Here is a 16,608-nt window from a genome sequence, read left to right as displayed (position 1 = left end):
CTATTTCCTTTTCCTTCTCCTTATTAGCGTAACGTTGCTTGGTTCTTTTCTCGCGCTTGGCTTCTCTCTGACCCTATTATGTCTTCTTGTAGTATCGTTACGGGATGAATGCTAAGTTTACAACCAGCTACTATGAGCTTACATTACTTTTATCCTTATTAATTTACATTTTAAGAATTTCTACAGGCTCGCCAACGTTGATCTCTGTTATATGACTCATTTAAAGTTCTTAAAGTCACGTGATATTATTCTACTCACGTATATTTATTCAGTCTCGTTTACACAGGAATAATTTTTTTTTTCGCGAAAAACATATATTTCTGAAGGTTACAAACGACCTACGATCTATCATTCATACTTGAGTCATCAAACTGAATGATGAACTTCTAGGATGTGGTAGGTCAGTCATTGTTCTATCCTAGCAAAGCAATTGGGTCACAGAGCGACTCGAGAAACGAAGAGGGCGTGTTTGCTCAAGGTATTTAATCCCTCGATAAATCTCTCCCTTAGGAACAGGATAGTCGGCAGGGTAGATTGGAGGAGGTACGAGATGAGAAGAAAACAGAAGAGCCGCAGGGTCAGGGGGGAAGGTTGGAAAGGGTCAACATTTGCTGAGTGAGCGCCGTTGAAACTTTCTCGCGTGATCAATATTAAAAGAGGCTAACTAATGATGCCGTTACTGGTAAACTCGTCTCGTCTCTTGCAATTAATGTTTTTAGCATTTGGCAATTATTTTTTTAGAAAGTCAAGCAACTAATGGAACCACGTTACTTTATTAATGTTACAGTATATCCTTCGATACTATATGACTGTACAAGTATATTCGCACGTCTCGTAGTCCTACCTTTTCGATTATCGAGTGAAAAACCAACGGAAAACTTTCGTCAGCTTGTCTCTGGCCTTGCCACCAAGATCAATGCTTCTCGCAATTCCTGCCGTTGCCAAAATGCGAGGGTGCGAATGGCCGCGAAGTGGCGAGGGACAGAAAATTCATTGTGGAAGAAGGCCGGGCTGCGTTGTTTCTGTCACAGATGTATTTGTTGCGAAAGCAGACTAAAGCTGAGTAGCGTGGCAAGGAGTGGAGTAGCGGGCTCGTTTGAGCGAGACTCGAGTGAACTAAGCCGGAGCACACGGATAACTCCCATTTCCATTAGTCTTATTGCTTACATACAAGCGCAACGTTGTGTTCAAGCATCCAGCGTCTAGACAAACTCGTTTTCGCGAACTCGACGTCTTTTAAACTGCGGGTTTATCTGGCTCAAGATGTTACGTTTAGACGCCTTTTTATTCCACGAACGACGCTTGACTTTGCCGTTACGTGAATATGACTTTTAATTGACGAGGGTGGGGTTTTATCGGGATTTTGAACCTCCAAGAAAGTTCCAAGAGTCTCGGACACGATGCCATCGTCTTTATCCATCTGAAAATTATTCATCGGATTCGGTTTGAATGCTCGAATAGAACTTTTCGAGATCTTTTATCCGACGATTCTTCTGCGACGCGTTTGCCGTCATAAGTATTTTTAAAAGGGTTCGTACGTTATGATTTCTCCAGAGAAAGACCTTGAGTGTATCGGGTAAGCTTCGTGTCACCGAAATGACCCCGCTTTCCGAGAAACATCTATATCTCGTTTGATCCCCGTATCTCGGGCATTTCAGAAATTCAATCGCGGCGCAGAGAATTGCTAAATAAACGTTAGAATCCAGTACTGGTTTTTTTTTTTTTTTTTTTAAATATCCAAACCTAGAAAACCCACGTTAAATATATGCCTCGATTCACAGAGACTCTCGCAAATTGTTTTTCCCTAGTAAACGCAGAACTACAAAAATCTACATCATATGCATATACGTCTATGCTAAAAAATGCAGCTCAGGTTCCCAAGAGCTTTTATATTCAAATATTGACTGTAGTCAGCATCTTTTTTCTATTTCAATAAGAAAACGGGTCAGAAGGCTTAGGCAATACATTTAAATAATTGAGTAGGTATCCTCGTTAGCCACGTAAGAATTTCTCAATACGTGAAATCGTGGCTGCCATAAGACAGACAGACGTCCGTGAAAACGTCAGTGGATTGGAATAAGAATCGAATAAGACGGAAAAGAGAGAATAAAGTAGAGAGGTACTTTAACTAGTACGAAAGGGGGGGCTAGCATTGCTCCTAGCTGACTGGGGGGCAATCCCTCCATGTTGCCCCTTCTGCAAGGGTGTGCGATATTGATTCTCGCCCGGCACTTCCACTTCCACTTCTATTGGCATAGTCGGCTCTTACTCGGCATTCTATGGCTTCCTGTGCTATATGTTTACAGCTTTCCAATACCTTCGTCTTCTCTTATGCATCGTTACTGCCCATTGTGACTCTACATCTCAATGAACACTGCAACAGCAGTGCGCACATGATCGGCACAATATCACAATCAGAGATATATCGAACAGCTCGTTATACCGCGGGATTATTATCGTCCGAAGGAATCGCCTTCTCGTGGATGACGATGAGGATGACGACGACGTTACCTACTTATCCCAGTAGTAAGGAGTAACATTCGGATGGTACGATGCGCGAATGACTGTACGAATTACCATAGCGTTCACTCAGCGATTCTAATGTCTGCGATGATACGTCTATCGACTCTATGCACAACGGGAAAACTTTTAATCGTGAGATAAACCGGGGCGCTAATGATTTTACAGCAGGGACTCGCTGGAAAGGTTAGCCAGGAGGTAATCGTGGCTGTACATATCGGCATTTCGTGTAATCTCGTAATTAACGATATCGGGACGGGACATCTAAATCCAACGCCGTCTATTAAGTTAGCCAATAGAGTTTCATTCATACAAATGTGCAATGCACTGTGGTAACATGTATCCTGTAGGAAAGTGAAGCCCCAACAAGCGTTAACGGCGAAGCATGATTAAACATGGTCAGACGGTTATAGGGCGAATTTGTTAAATGAAAGCAACACGTGCTATAGACTTGCTATCGAACGTAATTCCTACCGGAGGTAAAGTATTCTCTCTTTTTTACTCTCAATGCGGAAACACTAAGCGCCCGTAAAACTTTAATTCATCGGATAATACCAAGTCTCTGCGAAACGGGGTTAAAGTGCGGTTTTATGGTCGAGGCCATGTATGGGAAGGACGGCGAAGTTAATACGATAAGCTCGCCTCAGCTGAACGCGCGGACGGTGCCAGAATTTTCATTATGTTTGCCCAATTACGCTTGTAGAACGAGGTTTGGGAAAGAGTATGTACTTGCCATATGTTAAAAAAAAGTCGAAAGATTACCCCCCAGTCTGTGTCGTTTTTCCAAGTCTTTCGTTTCTTTTTAGAAGACACAACGGATTTATTTTAAAGGGTGCAATAACCATGTTGGAGCCTCTTAGGATGCTGGGCTGCCTAGCTGCAACCGGGAGCGTCTGTGTATGCTGGACTGCTAGGGCTGCAAAAGCTAAGATCAAGAACACGTAGACTCTAAAATCTATGACGAGTAACACCTAGAATCCAAATTGGAATATGTGGGATTCCAGCTTGTAATAAGAAATTATATTGCAATATGTTTTATCTACCATGTACGGTGGGAAATGGAAAAAAATTAATGATGGTCATACTTATCAGATTTTCGAAATCGTGCACCGTTTCACCGCAAACCACAAACGTACATCTTAGCTAATGCACTCTGTATATACCCAGTTTAAGAAATGGTCAACGCTCGAGAATCATAGATATGATTTAATTAACTCTGGGGTTATCCTATACGGGAATCTCAGCTGCTTAAAGTTATGTTCACTTTGCAAGAGCGTCGGTTCTCTCGCTTCCCAAGTTGGCATCACACCGACACTGTGTGTCTCCGTATAATGATCTTATCTGCTCTCGAGCACAGCCAGAGAGATTAATAACGCAAGATCCAAGTCGGTCCGATGCCAACCAATACGATACGAGCAAGTTGCGTGTGCTCGTCGGACAAATACAAGACAATGAAGATTAATGCCTCCTTGCTCACAGTCCAACCCCAATGGCCTCGCTAACTTGCTCTCTTACCAGTTCGTGCCTTCGTTTGGTTTTGCTCTCTGTAAGTGCGGCTTTCGCAAAACAAACTATACACGGCATGGTTGCGTGTGTGATTCTTACTGTGGTTAGTTTTCATCTCAGTTTCTCCTGACCTTAGACCTTGTCATTTTGATTTCTTGCTCACCTTGCAGTGTCATGAGACATTCGACTAACCGGTTGAGTATCGACTGATAATTGCTTCCACCCTTGGTCGGTACCTACGTCGTCGCATTGGCAGCTCATTAGCGCGTTTGAAATCAAGGCGATTACGACTTTGAACGCATCGCGTAATTAACCCATGATCCCGTTTCGTCGTTGTCGTCGCCTATAGACACGAGTTCGCGAGAACTGTCTCCTCGTATGTAAGACGTGATATATGTAGTATAGGTACTCTATGTACAAGGGACTCGGTACCGTATGAGTCATGAATCACCTTTTCTTCAATTTATTATATAAGAACGAGCTAACGCTCCGTTGAATTGTATGTAATTTCTTTTCGTTTGAATTTGTTGTAGATTAGCAGTTGGTGGGACATGGATGTGAGCTTCACGAACGTGTTGGAGGGGGCTCGCCAGTACTTCCAGGGACTGCCCGTGCCGAGTACGGCCGGAGCTAATGCTTCGACGGAGAATCTTGCAACATCGACGCCATCCAGCTACAATCATGCCGGCGATATGCCAGTATCCAGTACTCCGACGAGTGTGTCTACTAGTGGGACGCAAGAGACCTCCAGATACTCGGATAGCAGGTTGGAAGAGAATGGACCCAGTTCAAGTTCCTATTGGAATCCACCAGGTCCGAATGAAATTCGACCGGTTGAGCCTTATCCTCCTCAGCCCACGAGGGTCGAGGTTCCCGATACTAGGCCGGGAGACGACGGATCCGCCTCCTTGGAGTCATCGTCCACGTTGACTCCTGTTAGCAATTTAACGGAGATGCAGCCGCCGGGCAAGCAGCAGCAACAAATCAGTAAACAGTCGAGCGCGGGCGTTACCGAGCGTTCCTCGCCGTCACCGCAGTTGCATCAGATGCAACCGCCAAAGTCACATTCCCCACCGCCGGTATATCAGCAGCTGAACAACGTGTCGAGGACACCTTTCTCCACGGCAGAGATCCTCACGTCGCAGTCTGGCTATCAATCTGCCAGCGAACGTCCTCCACCGAGCTCACCCATGGTCGCTCAGAGAACACAGTACTATCCTCGATATCATCATCCTGATATAACCAAGAGCGCACCGGTGCCACTAAGTCACAGCTCCACGTATCAATCAGCAAATGCGCCGCCATCGGCGACTGTCGTTCATCAACCAGCAATAAGGCCCAGCCCAATTGAGCAGAGCAGCGCAAGTTCAGTTCCTCAGCAGCAACCAGCCCCTCCCCATCAACCGGAACAACGCGTACCTTCCGCTTACACCCCGTCATCCTCCCAGAACCATCCAGCACCATATGGCGTACCCTCATCCCAAGGACACAATCCGAGCCCTTATCATCCCGTGGCACCGAGTGTCAATCAACATCCCCAGAGTCATCCAGCAGTTATGACGAATACACACAATCCCCCGTCTATACTGCATTCCTCCAATGTGTCGTCAGCTCATATACCTGCGTCGCATTCTTCCTCGACCAATCCCTGCAGTCCGCATCACAGCAGTTCGAGTCACATTCCTTCGCCTCATAATCTTCCGGCGCACATTCCATCTCCGCATCTACCTGCGGCGCACGCTCCTTCACCGCAAAATCCAAGCCGAATCAATCCTTCACCCCATGTACTAAACAGCAGTCCTTATCCCCCTCGTGTCCTGCCACACATACCCTCCAGCCATAACTCTCTCGGTCCTGGCCACATGCCTCCTCCACCTCCCACTGGCTATCATACCCCGTCTCCTCATGAACCAAATCATCACACACCCTCGCCACAGAGACAATCCCCACACGTGTCCTCTCTACACAATCCCCATGCGTCCCCACATCACCCATCCTCACCTCACACTTTCCAGCCACACTCTCCCACGTATCCGCCGCCACCGAGATCGTCGGCGCACTCCTATCCTGTTCCAGCGACCTCGCAGCATTATCAAACAACTTCCTACGCCAGTCCCTATCCTCCTCAATCTTACCATTCCTTCCAAAAAAATCCGGCACAAGGCAGCTACTACTCGCAACCGAGTAGATCACAATCTTACGCGCCAGCCGTGCCGGTACCGTCGGTTCCACAGGCGCCAACCTCGCTGAACAATAGTTCGACGTACGGAAGTCAGGCCAAGCCGATAACGTACAACGGAGCAGACGGGAAAAGGAACTCGATGGTGGAAGCGGTACCGGCGTATGGATCTTATCAAACGTCGATTCCTATGCAGAGGAGCTCCAATACTCACAACCTGCCTCCTATCGCGGCGTTGTCGTCTTATCATTCCAACAGGAGTTCACGGGAGCCCCTTACCAAAGCTCAGCCAGCCCAACGGCAAAGGACGCCATCGATAAATAGCACTAAGAGTTCCCCGGTGCAACCTTCCCTAGTCCCCCAACGGGTCAACGACTACTCAGCTGCCCCCCTGGCATCTACGATGAATCATTCGATGCCACTTAACGGAAGAACCACTACAGTCGCCAGTTCAACGTATCCCAGGTTCAGCGGACAGCAGAGTTATCCCCAATATGCGACGACGATAGCACCCAGCCATCATGGGAGTAATTCTTCCAGCACTACGGTGACATCGATCGGTGCTACAAGACCATCGGTACCCGCTGCAACTCCCGTGCACACCTATTCGTCTTCCAATCCTGTGAACCGTTCGTCGAGTAGCGCCTATCCGGCATTACACGCTGCCGAGAATTATGCATATAAGGAATACCCAGCAGGGACTTCGTATGCTAACTCATCAGCAAGTCAATCCGCTCCTGTCGCGACAATGGCAACCACGCTGCAAACTAATGGAGTACCAATTAGGAAGAGGGAGTCGCCCCTGGATCTCTCAGTTAAAACTGTAAAGACTCCAGCCGATTCCACTGCGCAGGATGATTTTGATGCTAATGGAACCGAGAAGCATCAAGTTAGCAGTTCGAGCATTAGAAGTAGCAATAATAGGGCCATGTTACCTCCACAGCTACATCCACCTCCACCTACTTCCTATTCTGCGTTCGACCCTTCACGCAATGCGAACAGCAGCACGAGAAATCCGACCTCGTGTGTCAGGGTGTCTACCCCTCAGACGGTCTGCGCACCAAAGGTCGACTTCCTTCCGGATTTTAACTCCACACCGTTACAACGTCCTGGTCAGTCGAGTCACGAGAACCCCTTGCGAAGGAGCACCACTCAGCAATTCTATGCCCCGGCACCGCATACGAATCCTGCAGCACCATTGCCACATATGTCCACTTTCAAGAAGAGTTCACTGCCCACACCGGTCTACGACAAGACTACGCCGTATCACCCCAATAGTACATCACGATCGACGCGTTATCCTCCGGTCGATCCAACGAGGACGCCCATTCCTGTACAGGAATATTCTCCGGATCCTACTAAATATTACATGGAGCAAAGTAAATTCTCACAGTCAGCTCATTCAAAAACTCGGTCTCCTGCCAAGCGAACTGCCGAACCCGTCTATACGGGGCCCAGCAAACAACCACGTCTCGATACATGGCGACTGACGATAGATCAACAAATAGAGCAAAGACTTTCGACGGCCCGCGCATTGCACGAGCAACAACAGCGACAGGAAATGAGTCTACCCGGTCCAATTCCCAATGGTGCTATTACTGTCAGCAGTGGTTACGACCAAAGACCTGAGAACGCATATCCATCAGAATCTCCGAGATACCAAGCTTTCTGTGATAAAAGAAATTATCCCGATGGCAAAATTGCACGAAGTTCACTTCATTACAATCATGCTGTGTTGAAATCGCCAGGTGTTCACAGCAATCCGCAGCCATCCAGTAGTCAAGCGTCTTACCAGAGCTATCGTCACGGGCAGAGAATGTCTCACGGTGGTACAGTCCCAACTACGGATCCGCCTAGTAATACAGGGGCTGATAAAAGGGTGCTGAGCTTGCTCAGAAATAGTCTTGAGAATAAACAACAAAGAGAGGAACAGCATAATAGCCAACAACCCATCCTTGTCAATCACAATCAGCAAAGTTTCCAAAATAAGGTGAGTACTTCCGGAGATCTAAGCGTTTCAGCAATTATATTGCGAATCGCACACTCTTAGCGTTAACGGTTAGTTAACGACCTTCTCGTTGTTTTTTAAGGTTGTCGCGCCGGTTGAACCCAAAACGAACATAGGACGACACAACTTGTCACCATTCACTGCAGCGAGTTTACTTGAACGTAACAGCAACACACCACCCCATTACAAGTTCCATGTGCCAAGAGCAGTAGATTCTATCACTCAAGAGGCTCCTCGTAGCTTGTACGCCTCACGAGTGAATTCATCAGCTACGCTACCTGGTAAAGAGGCTCTTCTGGGACCGCGAGGAGCTGAAAATCAGATTCACAGAGACAAGGACGATGGTCTTGCTGCCATTCTTGCGGCGAAAATTAGGACAAAAGCAGAGCTTAAGCAGGTCAGATTTCATCTCTTGGACGACCTATTTACATATTATTACCTATCTCAAGCAATCACATAATAGTTAGAATTCTAAAGATGTATTGATGTATACTTACTTGACTTTGCATCGTTACAATCCATAGGTTGGTACCGGACAGTTTATTGCAAAACCGACAATCGTCCCTCCTCAAGATATATCTGTAACGCCAAAGGGTAAATATTCTTTTAATTTTTATTGATTGCTACTCATTCGTCCGAGATAATTATATAATTCACTTTTTCACTTTAGACGTCGAAAGCGCAGCTTCTACGTCCACCCCACAGTCAGGATCATCCGCAGGGAGTCCACCTAAATTAACTCGAGAAAAAACAGCCTGCTTACCTCTAAGAAGGCGTCTATTCTCGAAAACGGAAGAAGAGAACATGCCCGTAGCTGCCACCATACCTGTACCACCGCCTGCGGTAGCATCGACAGTTCCACCGCGTGCAAGCGGATTCCGAAGTTCGTCCGAGACATCAGTTTTCGACTTCAGAGAGAGCGATTCCGAGGGAGAAATGCCGGTGCTGGAAAGACAAACTTTGGAAGAGATGAGGAGGGACAGGAAGCAATTGTCCAAAGTTCAACCGCCCGTTCCGCTCAACGATGCTATGTGCATTGGAATGGCATCATCGTTGGATCTCGTAAAGATAGAGTTGAAGGTAAACTTAAGAGATTGTCGTCATTCATTTTTCATAAGTTCAGTGTTGCAATGCCAGCGACAGAAAGGAACCTAGTGTCTCCGACTATTTCCAGTTGAATACGAGCGTTCTCTTTTTGTTTTTAGGAAAATGACAAGATTACCGAGCTGGATCCAATGTGGGCAGCGACCTGTGATAAGTTTATGGAACAATTGCGCAGCGGTGACGCCATGAAGAAGCGCGGACGACGAAAGAAGCCCGATGGTACTGCTCCATCGAAATTGGACGCAAGTAACGAGAGTAACAAGGATTTCGATTCCACGTCGCAACTTGAAATCAGACCGGAAGATATTAAGAAGGAGATACAAGAGGGAGAGGTGGTTACCAGTAGTAAGAACGGACCGACGGAATCTAATAAGAAGGAAGAGGAGGAAGAGGAGAACTCGATCACTACAGAGGTTAAGACTGAACTGTTAGAATCAGAAGTCAAGGGTGAGGACGTCAACAGAAATTCAAGTGATGATACAGACGAGGTGCCACTTATTCAAAGGACAGCTAAAAAGAAGTCAAAGAGAGATGAAAGCGACTGCGATGAGGAAATAATTTGCAGGAAGCGAAGATTACGTAGAGGAAGTAGAATAAAGTTAGAATCGTCAAGTGGAAGTGAAAGCTCTAGTGAGGATAGTGATGCTAGTACAGAATTTGGACAGGAATCAACAGTAGCGGATAGATTACGAGCGAGGAAACGTTCTGCTGTGAATACAGAAACTGAAGGGATGAAGTTAAGATCGAGAGATACCACACCTCATAAAGCCAAACAGGAAAAAGAGTGCAAATTATCATCATCAAAAGGGGGATCCTCGCAGAAAGCTAAACCCAAGCCGCTGTTTGGTGATGGGAGTGATTTTAGGCCAGGCTGGGAGGAGGAAGTTTATGTTTACAAAAAATCCTTAAGAATGCCAACGAGATTAATAACAGTCTCGAAGCCTTCGAGGTTCCATAGGTTATCCACATCATTACCGGATTTGGATCCTGGCTCACCAGCACTTTCAGTATCTATGGATAGTTCTGACGTTTGTCTCAGTAGAAAAAGAATGACAGACAGTGACCTAGATTCTAATTGCAGCTTCAGTATTACTGGTCTTGGTAGTAAAATTGATGACGAAGAAGCTACGTCTTCCACTACGATATCCTGTCCGCCTAAGACTATGACAAGACATACCCGATCCGAGAATAATTCTATCGTGGATCTTCTTGCTCAGAAAGTCGGTACTACTAAAAAAGATCTGAGGAAGAAATCAAAGGATAAATTTGAAAAAGGTGCTAAGACTCTTCCTAAAGGTAGCAACGAACCAGAGTTACTTCCTACTCCGAGTCTCACTTCTCTCCTGGCCTCAAACGAGACGACTGTAAAGACAAAAGGAAAATCACCATTGAAGAATAATAAATCCCCAAAACCAATTAAAGTTACCGACTCCTTCCTTTTGGGCTACTTCCGTAAGGAAACTGTTAATAATTTCCGGGATACATTTAAGAATAATCACGCTATACCCAATGAATTTTCGACGTTCGTTTTAAAAAGCAGAACTAGAACTGAAACCCGGGTTTTAAAGAAGCAGACAACTATCAGAGAAGTGTTTGGTGAGGATAGACCAGCTTCAGCTCCACCAATGCAAAATCACGCAGGAGATACTTCGCAAGATGATGATTCGCAGAACGAAGCTCAGGAGGGTATTCTGGGTAGATCTCGCACTCTCAAGCAGAAGGTTGTCTCCCGTCTGAGAAACGCTGGGATCTTAAGAAGTCACAAAGCTATAATAAATTCTAAACGTCACCTGTTGTCATCAAAAAGGCGTAAGGATCTATTGAAGTCTCTGGCGGAGAAGCAATTGAAACATATAAAGAAGGAAGTGGAAGATGAAGCTCAGGATGACACACAGGATGTACAAGAAATGGAAAACAACGAGGCTGAGGTCGATAATGCTGACGAAGCTGAGGCGCCGAATAAGAAGAAATTAAAACTAAGAACCGGCCGTCGGAAATTCCGTTCTGGTTTTGATTATATTCGCAAAAAGAAAAAGCCTTTAAAGAAAGATGAGACCATAACGAAGGAGCGAAAAAGAGTAAGCATGATGATGCGAGATTCATTCTCATCGGAAATTGCTGTATATTATTTTCCTTAATTTCTTGGAATCCTACAATTTATTTTATTTGTTTTTACAGCAAATTTTACCAAGGCCCAGTCCAGAGTGCGTTGCTGATATTCAGTCAGAAATCAGAACGTGGGTCATTAAGAAAGGTGTTGGGGAGACTATTCTTCATCGAGCTGCCAGGCTCGGCTACACGGTTAGTGAAGCTTATATTAACGCATCGTATTTTCTTTAAATTGTTATTATTTATCTACGTTCCCTTTTTCAGGATGTAACTGCCTATTGCTTAGAAAAACTGAATAGTGCGCCAAGTCCTAAGGACAATGCAGGGTACACGCCGCTTCATGAAGCATGTTCCAGAGGCCATCTTGAAATCGCTAAACTTCTTCTTGCGTATGGAGCTAATGCCAGTGAGAGTGCAAATGGTGGAATCAGGTAATTGAATGGATATCATTTATTTTAATTTTTCTTTTAATGCGATATCTAGTAACATTACAATAATCAATAATTCTATTGCATGTTACAGACCACTTCACGAAGCAGCAGAAAGTGGTGCCACTGAGCTCGTTCGACTACTACTTTCATATGGCGCTGATCCCTTATTGGCTACATATTCGGGACAAACACCGCTGATGTTATCAGCCGACACCGATGCTTATTCTATCCTCGAACGACATTTAGATGATATTCAAGGCCGTACATCCACGCCCTGGTTCTTTGGAGGTCCAGCATCAATTTTTGGTAAGGCCATTTTCGCAATTCTTAAAGTCATTACTAGACTTTTGAATAGCAAAGCATTATGATTTTTCTTACCGTCTTTATTTCAGATCCAGAAGATACGGGATACAACCCATTAGAGGATGTACCGTTAGATAATCCTGAGCCAGAATTGGACGAAGTCGAGATGGAAGTGAGCGACATTAATATGCCTGTATTATTTTCCCTTGCAAACGATACTGAAAAATGGGTCCTACTACAAGACTTGATGGCAGCTTTACGAGTGAAGAGCAGAGATGCATTACTTCGTCAAGTGAATCCCAAAGCTCCTTCCGGGCCACCAGCGGTGGCGCACCGGGATGTAATGAAGGAACTGAAACTTCCTGATTTCCTGGAGCAGTCAAGATGCTTGCATTTGCTGAGTGGCGGTGAGCGAATCAACGTGCGGGGTTCGAAAGTAACTCTTATAAAATATAACGCCAAGGTCAAGTCCCTGCTAAACGTCGAAAGGGTCGTGATTAGTCTGAGGTGACAGGAGGCGTTGCTGGAGAGTGACACTTCGCTCCAGGCCAGCAGTTCAACAACGTCCATATTAGACAAGGAAACCTCTAAGAAGCATCAAAACAGAACTATGATTAGTGCTTCGCTTAAACGCGAGAGACAAGTGAGAACACGGCAAGCTAATCGTAACTCAGTAGATTAAGTAATTATTATCGCTATAAGACGTCTTCTCGAGCCGGTCTTGGCAATTTCACTATTTTAATTGTGTATTAATCTACATCGACACTGTCCCTGTCGATACTAAGATCAGGAACTTAACCATGGCAGGATAACTCGCAGTTGTACCGTATGCACAGACCAGATCGACATTCTCACTTGGGAAGAAAAAAGAAACCTATATGTATAATTAATATAATCGTTTTTGATGGAGAACCAATACGTAATGGAATTTATTATCAGTGCTTCCGAAACACTAAAACTCTTTTCTAGCTCGTGTGTTTCATTGTATCTCTGCATTCAATAACGATTAATCTAATTGCAAATATATAAAATTCCGTCAATCGCGTGCGGTACAATTTCGATGCCAAGATAAAATAAAGACACGTGGATTAATTTAATGGGAATACGAGTGAGGATAACAAAGCAGCAAACTGTGACATTATATTAGAGTGTTTATTGGAGATATATCCATAGGGTGATGATATTTTAATAACGAGCCTCGAATGGCTGGTTAACCATGAATTTTAATCTAACGCTTTTAGAGGAAAACTGCCGTAATGACAATAGAGTTTGCGAGTCCTTTTGATGGGGAGTCTTATCTGTGTTTACTTTTTATCGAGTCGCGTGTTAGTCTCATATTTATATTAGAAGTCTTGGTAACATCTTTAAGGATGCCAATTGAAACCACACGATAGATGTATATTTCGTTTCGGAGAATAATGGGAAAATTATAAATAAGTGCCCCAATTTATTGACAAATAATTCTCGATTGAAGATAATGCCGGTGATCCCTCACATTTGGATAGGTTGCGTGAGCCAATACCGTTTTATTAAGTTTATGAACACTGGGTTATTATTAATTATACGGTTATGCGAGAATGCGTGTATTATAAAAATGAGCTTACGGCTACCCACGTTACCACTTCTGAGTTGTATTCTATATTTTTCTTCGTCTTTCACTTTTAATATTAATCTACGATGTTATATGTAAATTATATTCGGTCTTTATGTTTTTAAATGTACATATACCTTTAGATGCTACGTGGCATTTATAAGTTGGGAAGTGCAATTTGGAGTCCGATTATTCGTGTTAATACTCTGGGGTGGACTGATAGCGCAATTATAGGTGAGTTGCAATTAAGAGTGAACGTTCATGATTGTTTAGGATCACAACGTATCGCGATATGTCGATCGAATAATATTGTGTGTGCAATAACGTGTGCAGCCGATATAACGATACTTTAAGTTTTAATTATTCGCGTATCGGTTATACTAAAGAGGCAAGTTTCGTTATGAACAATTGACATACATTTTTTGAGCAAGCAGTTATCATCTGAGGGATAGATCTACATAAGAACAAAGAAAACCTCAATCAAATTCGAGTCACGAACATTTTTTTTCTAAACGAAGCAATTAAAGGCATCCGCATCGTAGATACGGATTAGATCGACAACGTATCGTAATATCGATCTCCGTACTTATTCGTTCACGGTTTATACCGTATTTGATGATAGAGGATTATGATTACTCCAAAAAGAAATTAGGAGAGTCTGATAAAAGGTGGCTTAGAAGCTCCTTTTTTTCATCACAAAGCTTTTTTTTACGGCTTGCATAACGCTGAAAACTATGTGCTTTATTTAAATGCTGTATACATACTTTAATCGTTATAATCAGTCTCAGGGAAATCTATATGTATTCTCAATATCTTATATGTTATACCTAAAACGGATGTGCGCTCATGCATTATTATCGGCCACACTTGATTAGCGTATGTATCGAATACGTACTAATGTATAGTAGTTATTGTCTTTCCAATTGGCAGTCGATACTCGTGCTTGGGCGTGCGGTTCTTTAATTTTATTTAGCTGACGATTAACCAGGATTAACGGCGGATAATGCAGTTGTATCATATACTGACTACTTTTAAATAAAATCATTCAGAACGCCTCTAAGCCCATTTCTTTGCAGCGATTTGCGAGTTTGTAAATGATAACAGTGTACGTATTGTATGTATGTCTTCTAATGTAAGTAGGAAACACTGTAAGTAGTAGTTACGTTTTTTTTTTATAATAGTGTATTACTTGTGTATGTAAAGAATAACTGGTGTTATGTAGTTTAATGTAATTCAGTGAATAAAATACGCAGATGCGCGCCTGCGTATGTACATATTTCAGATTATTACTATTACAATTATTATTACTATCCGCTTTTTTATTGTACTATATATACATAATAGTTATTATTGATGTACATTTTCTTAGCCGTAACGTTTCCCCTACCCCTTGTATTTATATATTCAAGAAACTTCTAAATGTGTTAACGCTACTGCTTTACGAGAAAAGAAATTATATATGAGAAAAAGAGAACAAATATATATATTTTATTTCCGCAGTTTAGTTCAAAACGATCTTAACGCAAAGGATACAAATTAGAGTTTCTCTGTGATTCGTAAATGGAGGAATTAAGAATACGGTTAATTATTGTCATTATCATGATTAAAAAAAAGCCCCAATGGATTGTCGACAATTTCGTAAAACACATAACTTGTGATTTCTTTTGCTAATATCAGTAACAAAATATCCTATCGATGTAATAAAACAAGTATTTTTACCGAAATTTTCTACTGCTATAAATTTCTTCCTGTTATCAGTCCTTATATTTAAATTGAAACGTATTCTACTTACAATTTCCTGCTCCCATCCATCAGTGTAGGTAAAATTTAACATCCCAAAGTTCGACCAGCATATATGTACCTTACGCTTTTTCGCGATGCTGATTCATAGGCATGATAGGTTTTAACTAGTCACTTTATAGATGAGTTCACAGCAGTTATTTTAAACTTGACAGATTGTCATTAGCGGAATACCTGGTTCATTTCTGGTTGAAGGAATTGCTGAGCTTAAACGTCATGCGTTTTGGATCAGACGTTTTGTTGATTTGTGAAAATTCTGCTAGCTGTTAAGGACACTGTCAGGAAATAATTATGAAGTCATGTTAGTGAAAAAGTAAATTTTTCACTTACCTAGCCTCTGATAGTAGCTCTATTCCTGAGTCAGAATTAGTAGTATCAACCATGGTACAAATAGACGAGATATAGCCAGTAACGGTTATGCGCATTTGGACCGGCATGTCACTAGACCGTCTCTACTCTGATTGGCTGACTACTCGCTGCTGTGATGATCTTATGTTTTAACCGTCACATCGCTTGTTTCCGAGCTAGATTTGGCGCCAAACGTTCATCATGAAAGGCAACTTGCATTGTGTGCAATAAAAGGATCTAAAATTATTTTATAACATTTTATTACATAAAAATTCTGCAGTTGATTAAATAAATATATGCTTTACGTATTAATTGTTGATATTAAATAAGGTATGTATTTCAGCTCGGGTTTATATTATTTAGCAGTTGTAATCTCGCATTAATAAATTAATAAATAATAATAAACTTAAAAATAGTCGAAGTGTAAATTATAATAAAAATACATGTTCCTTGATTATTTTAAACAGATTATATAGTTAGTGCTCACGCATGAGACCCGTCTGAAAAACGAAAAACTTGTGTTTGAGCCTATATGAAATATTTACTCTTTTCTATCTTCTTCTTCTCAATTTTCTCAAAGTTTCCAAATACTATTAGTGGATCTTCATTTACTTTCAGAAATTATTCAAAATATGAAATAGAGGCTACATAAAAATCTCTCAGAATATACGGAGTAGATAAAAATTGAATTGAAATTGTAGAATATCGA

At 42.8% G+C, this 16,608-nt stretch overlaps 1 protein-coding gene across 3 annotated transcripts in view; it reads left to right on the top strand.

Annotated features, from left to right (window-relative positions):
- LOC107274069 (mucin-17) overlaps positions 1 to 15,475 on the top strand; it is a 154,600-nt gene extending 139,125 nt beyond the window's left edge. For all 3 annotated transcript variants that reach the window (XM_015752817.2, XM_015752821.2, XM_025091356.1), the window contains 9 exons: positions 4,560 to 8,195; positions 8,296 to 8,610; positions 8,738 to 8,807; positions 8,884 to 9,293; positions 9,419 to 11,395; positions 11,496 to 11,618; positions 11,691 to 11,857; positions 11,949 to 12,163; positions 12,250 to 15,475. In XM_015752817.2, the coding sequence (XP_015608303.1) occupies positions 4,578 to 8,195; positions 8,296 to 8,610; positions 8,738 to 8,807; positions 8,884 to 9,293; positions 9,419 to 11,395; positions 11,496 to 11,618; positions 11,691 to 11,857; positions 11,949 to 12,163; positions 12,250 to 12,671 (7,317 nt within the window). In that variant the 5' untranslated portion in view covers positions 4,560 to 4,577 and the 3' untranslated portion in view covers positions 12,672 to 15,475. The remainder of the gene's footprint in view (positions 1 to 4,559; positions 8,196 to 8,295; positions 8,611 to 8,737; positions 8,808 to 8,883; positions 9,294 to 9,418; positions 11,396 to 11,495; positions 11,619 to 11,690; positions 11,858 to 11,948; positions 12,164 to 12,249) is intronic.
- The last annotated feature ends 1,133 nt before the right edge of the window (positions 15,476 to 16,608 follow it).

The sequence above is a fragment of the Cephus cinctus genome, unplaced genomic scaffold (genome assembly GCF_000341935.2).
Source record: "Cephus cinctus unplaced genomic scaffold, Ccin1 Ccin1_scaffold2166, whole genome shotgun sequence".
Lineage (NCBI taxonomy): Eukaryota > Metazoa > Arthropoda > Insecta > Hymenoptera > Cephidae > Cephus > Cephus cinctus.
The sequence above is the reverse complement of the archived record's forward strand: the minus strand, read 5'-3'. Positions and strand labels throughout refer to the sequence as shown.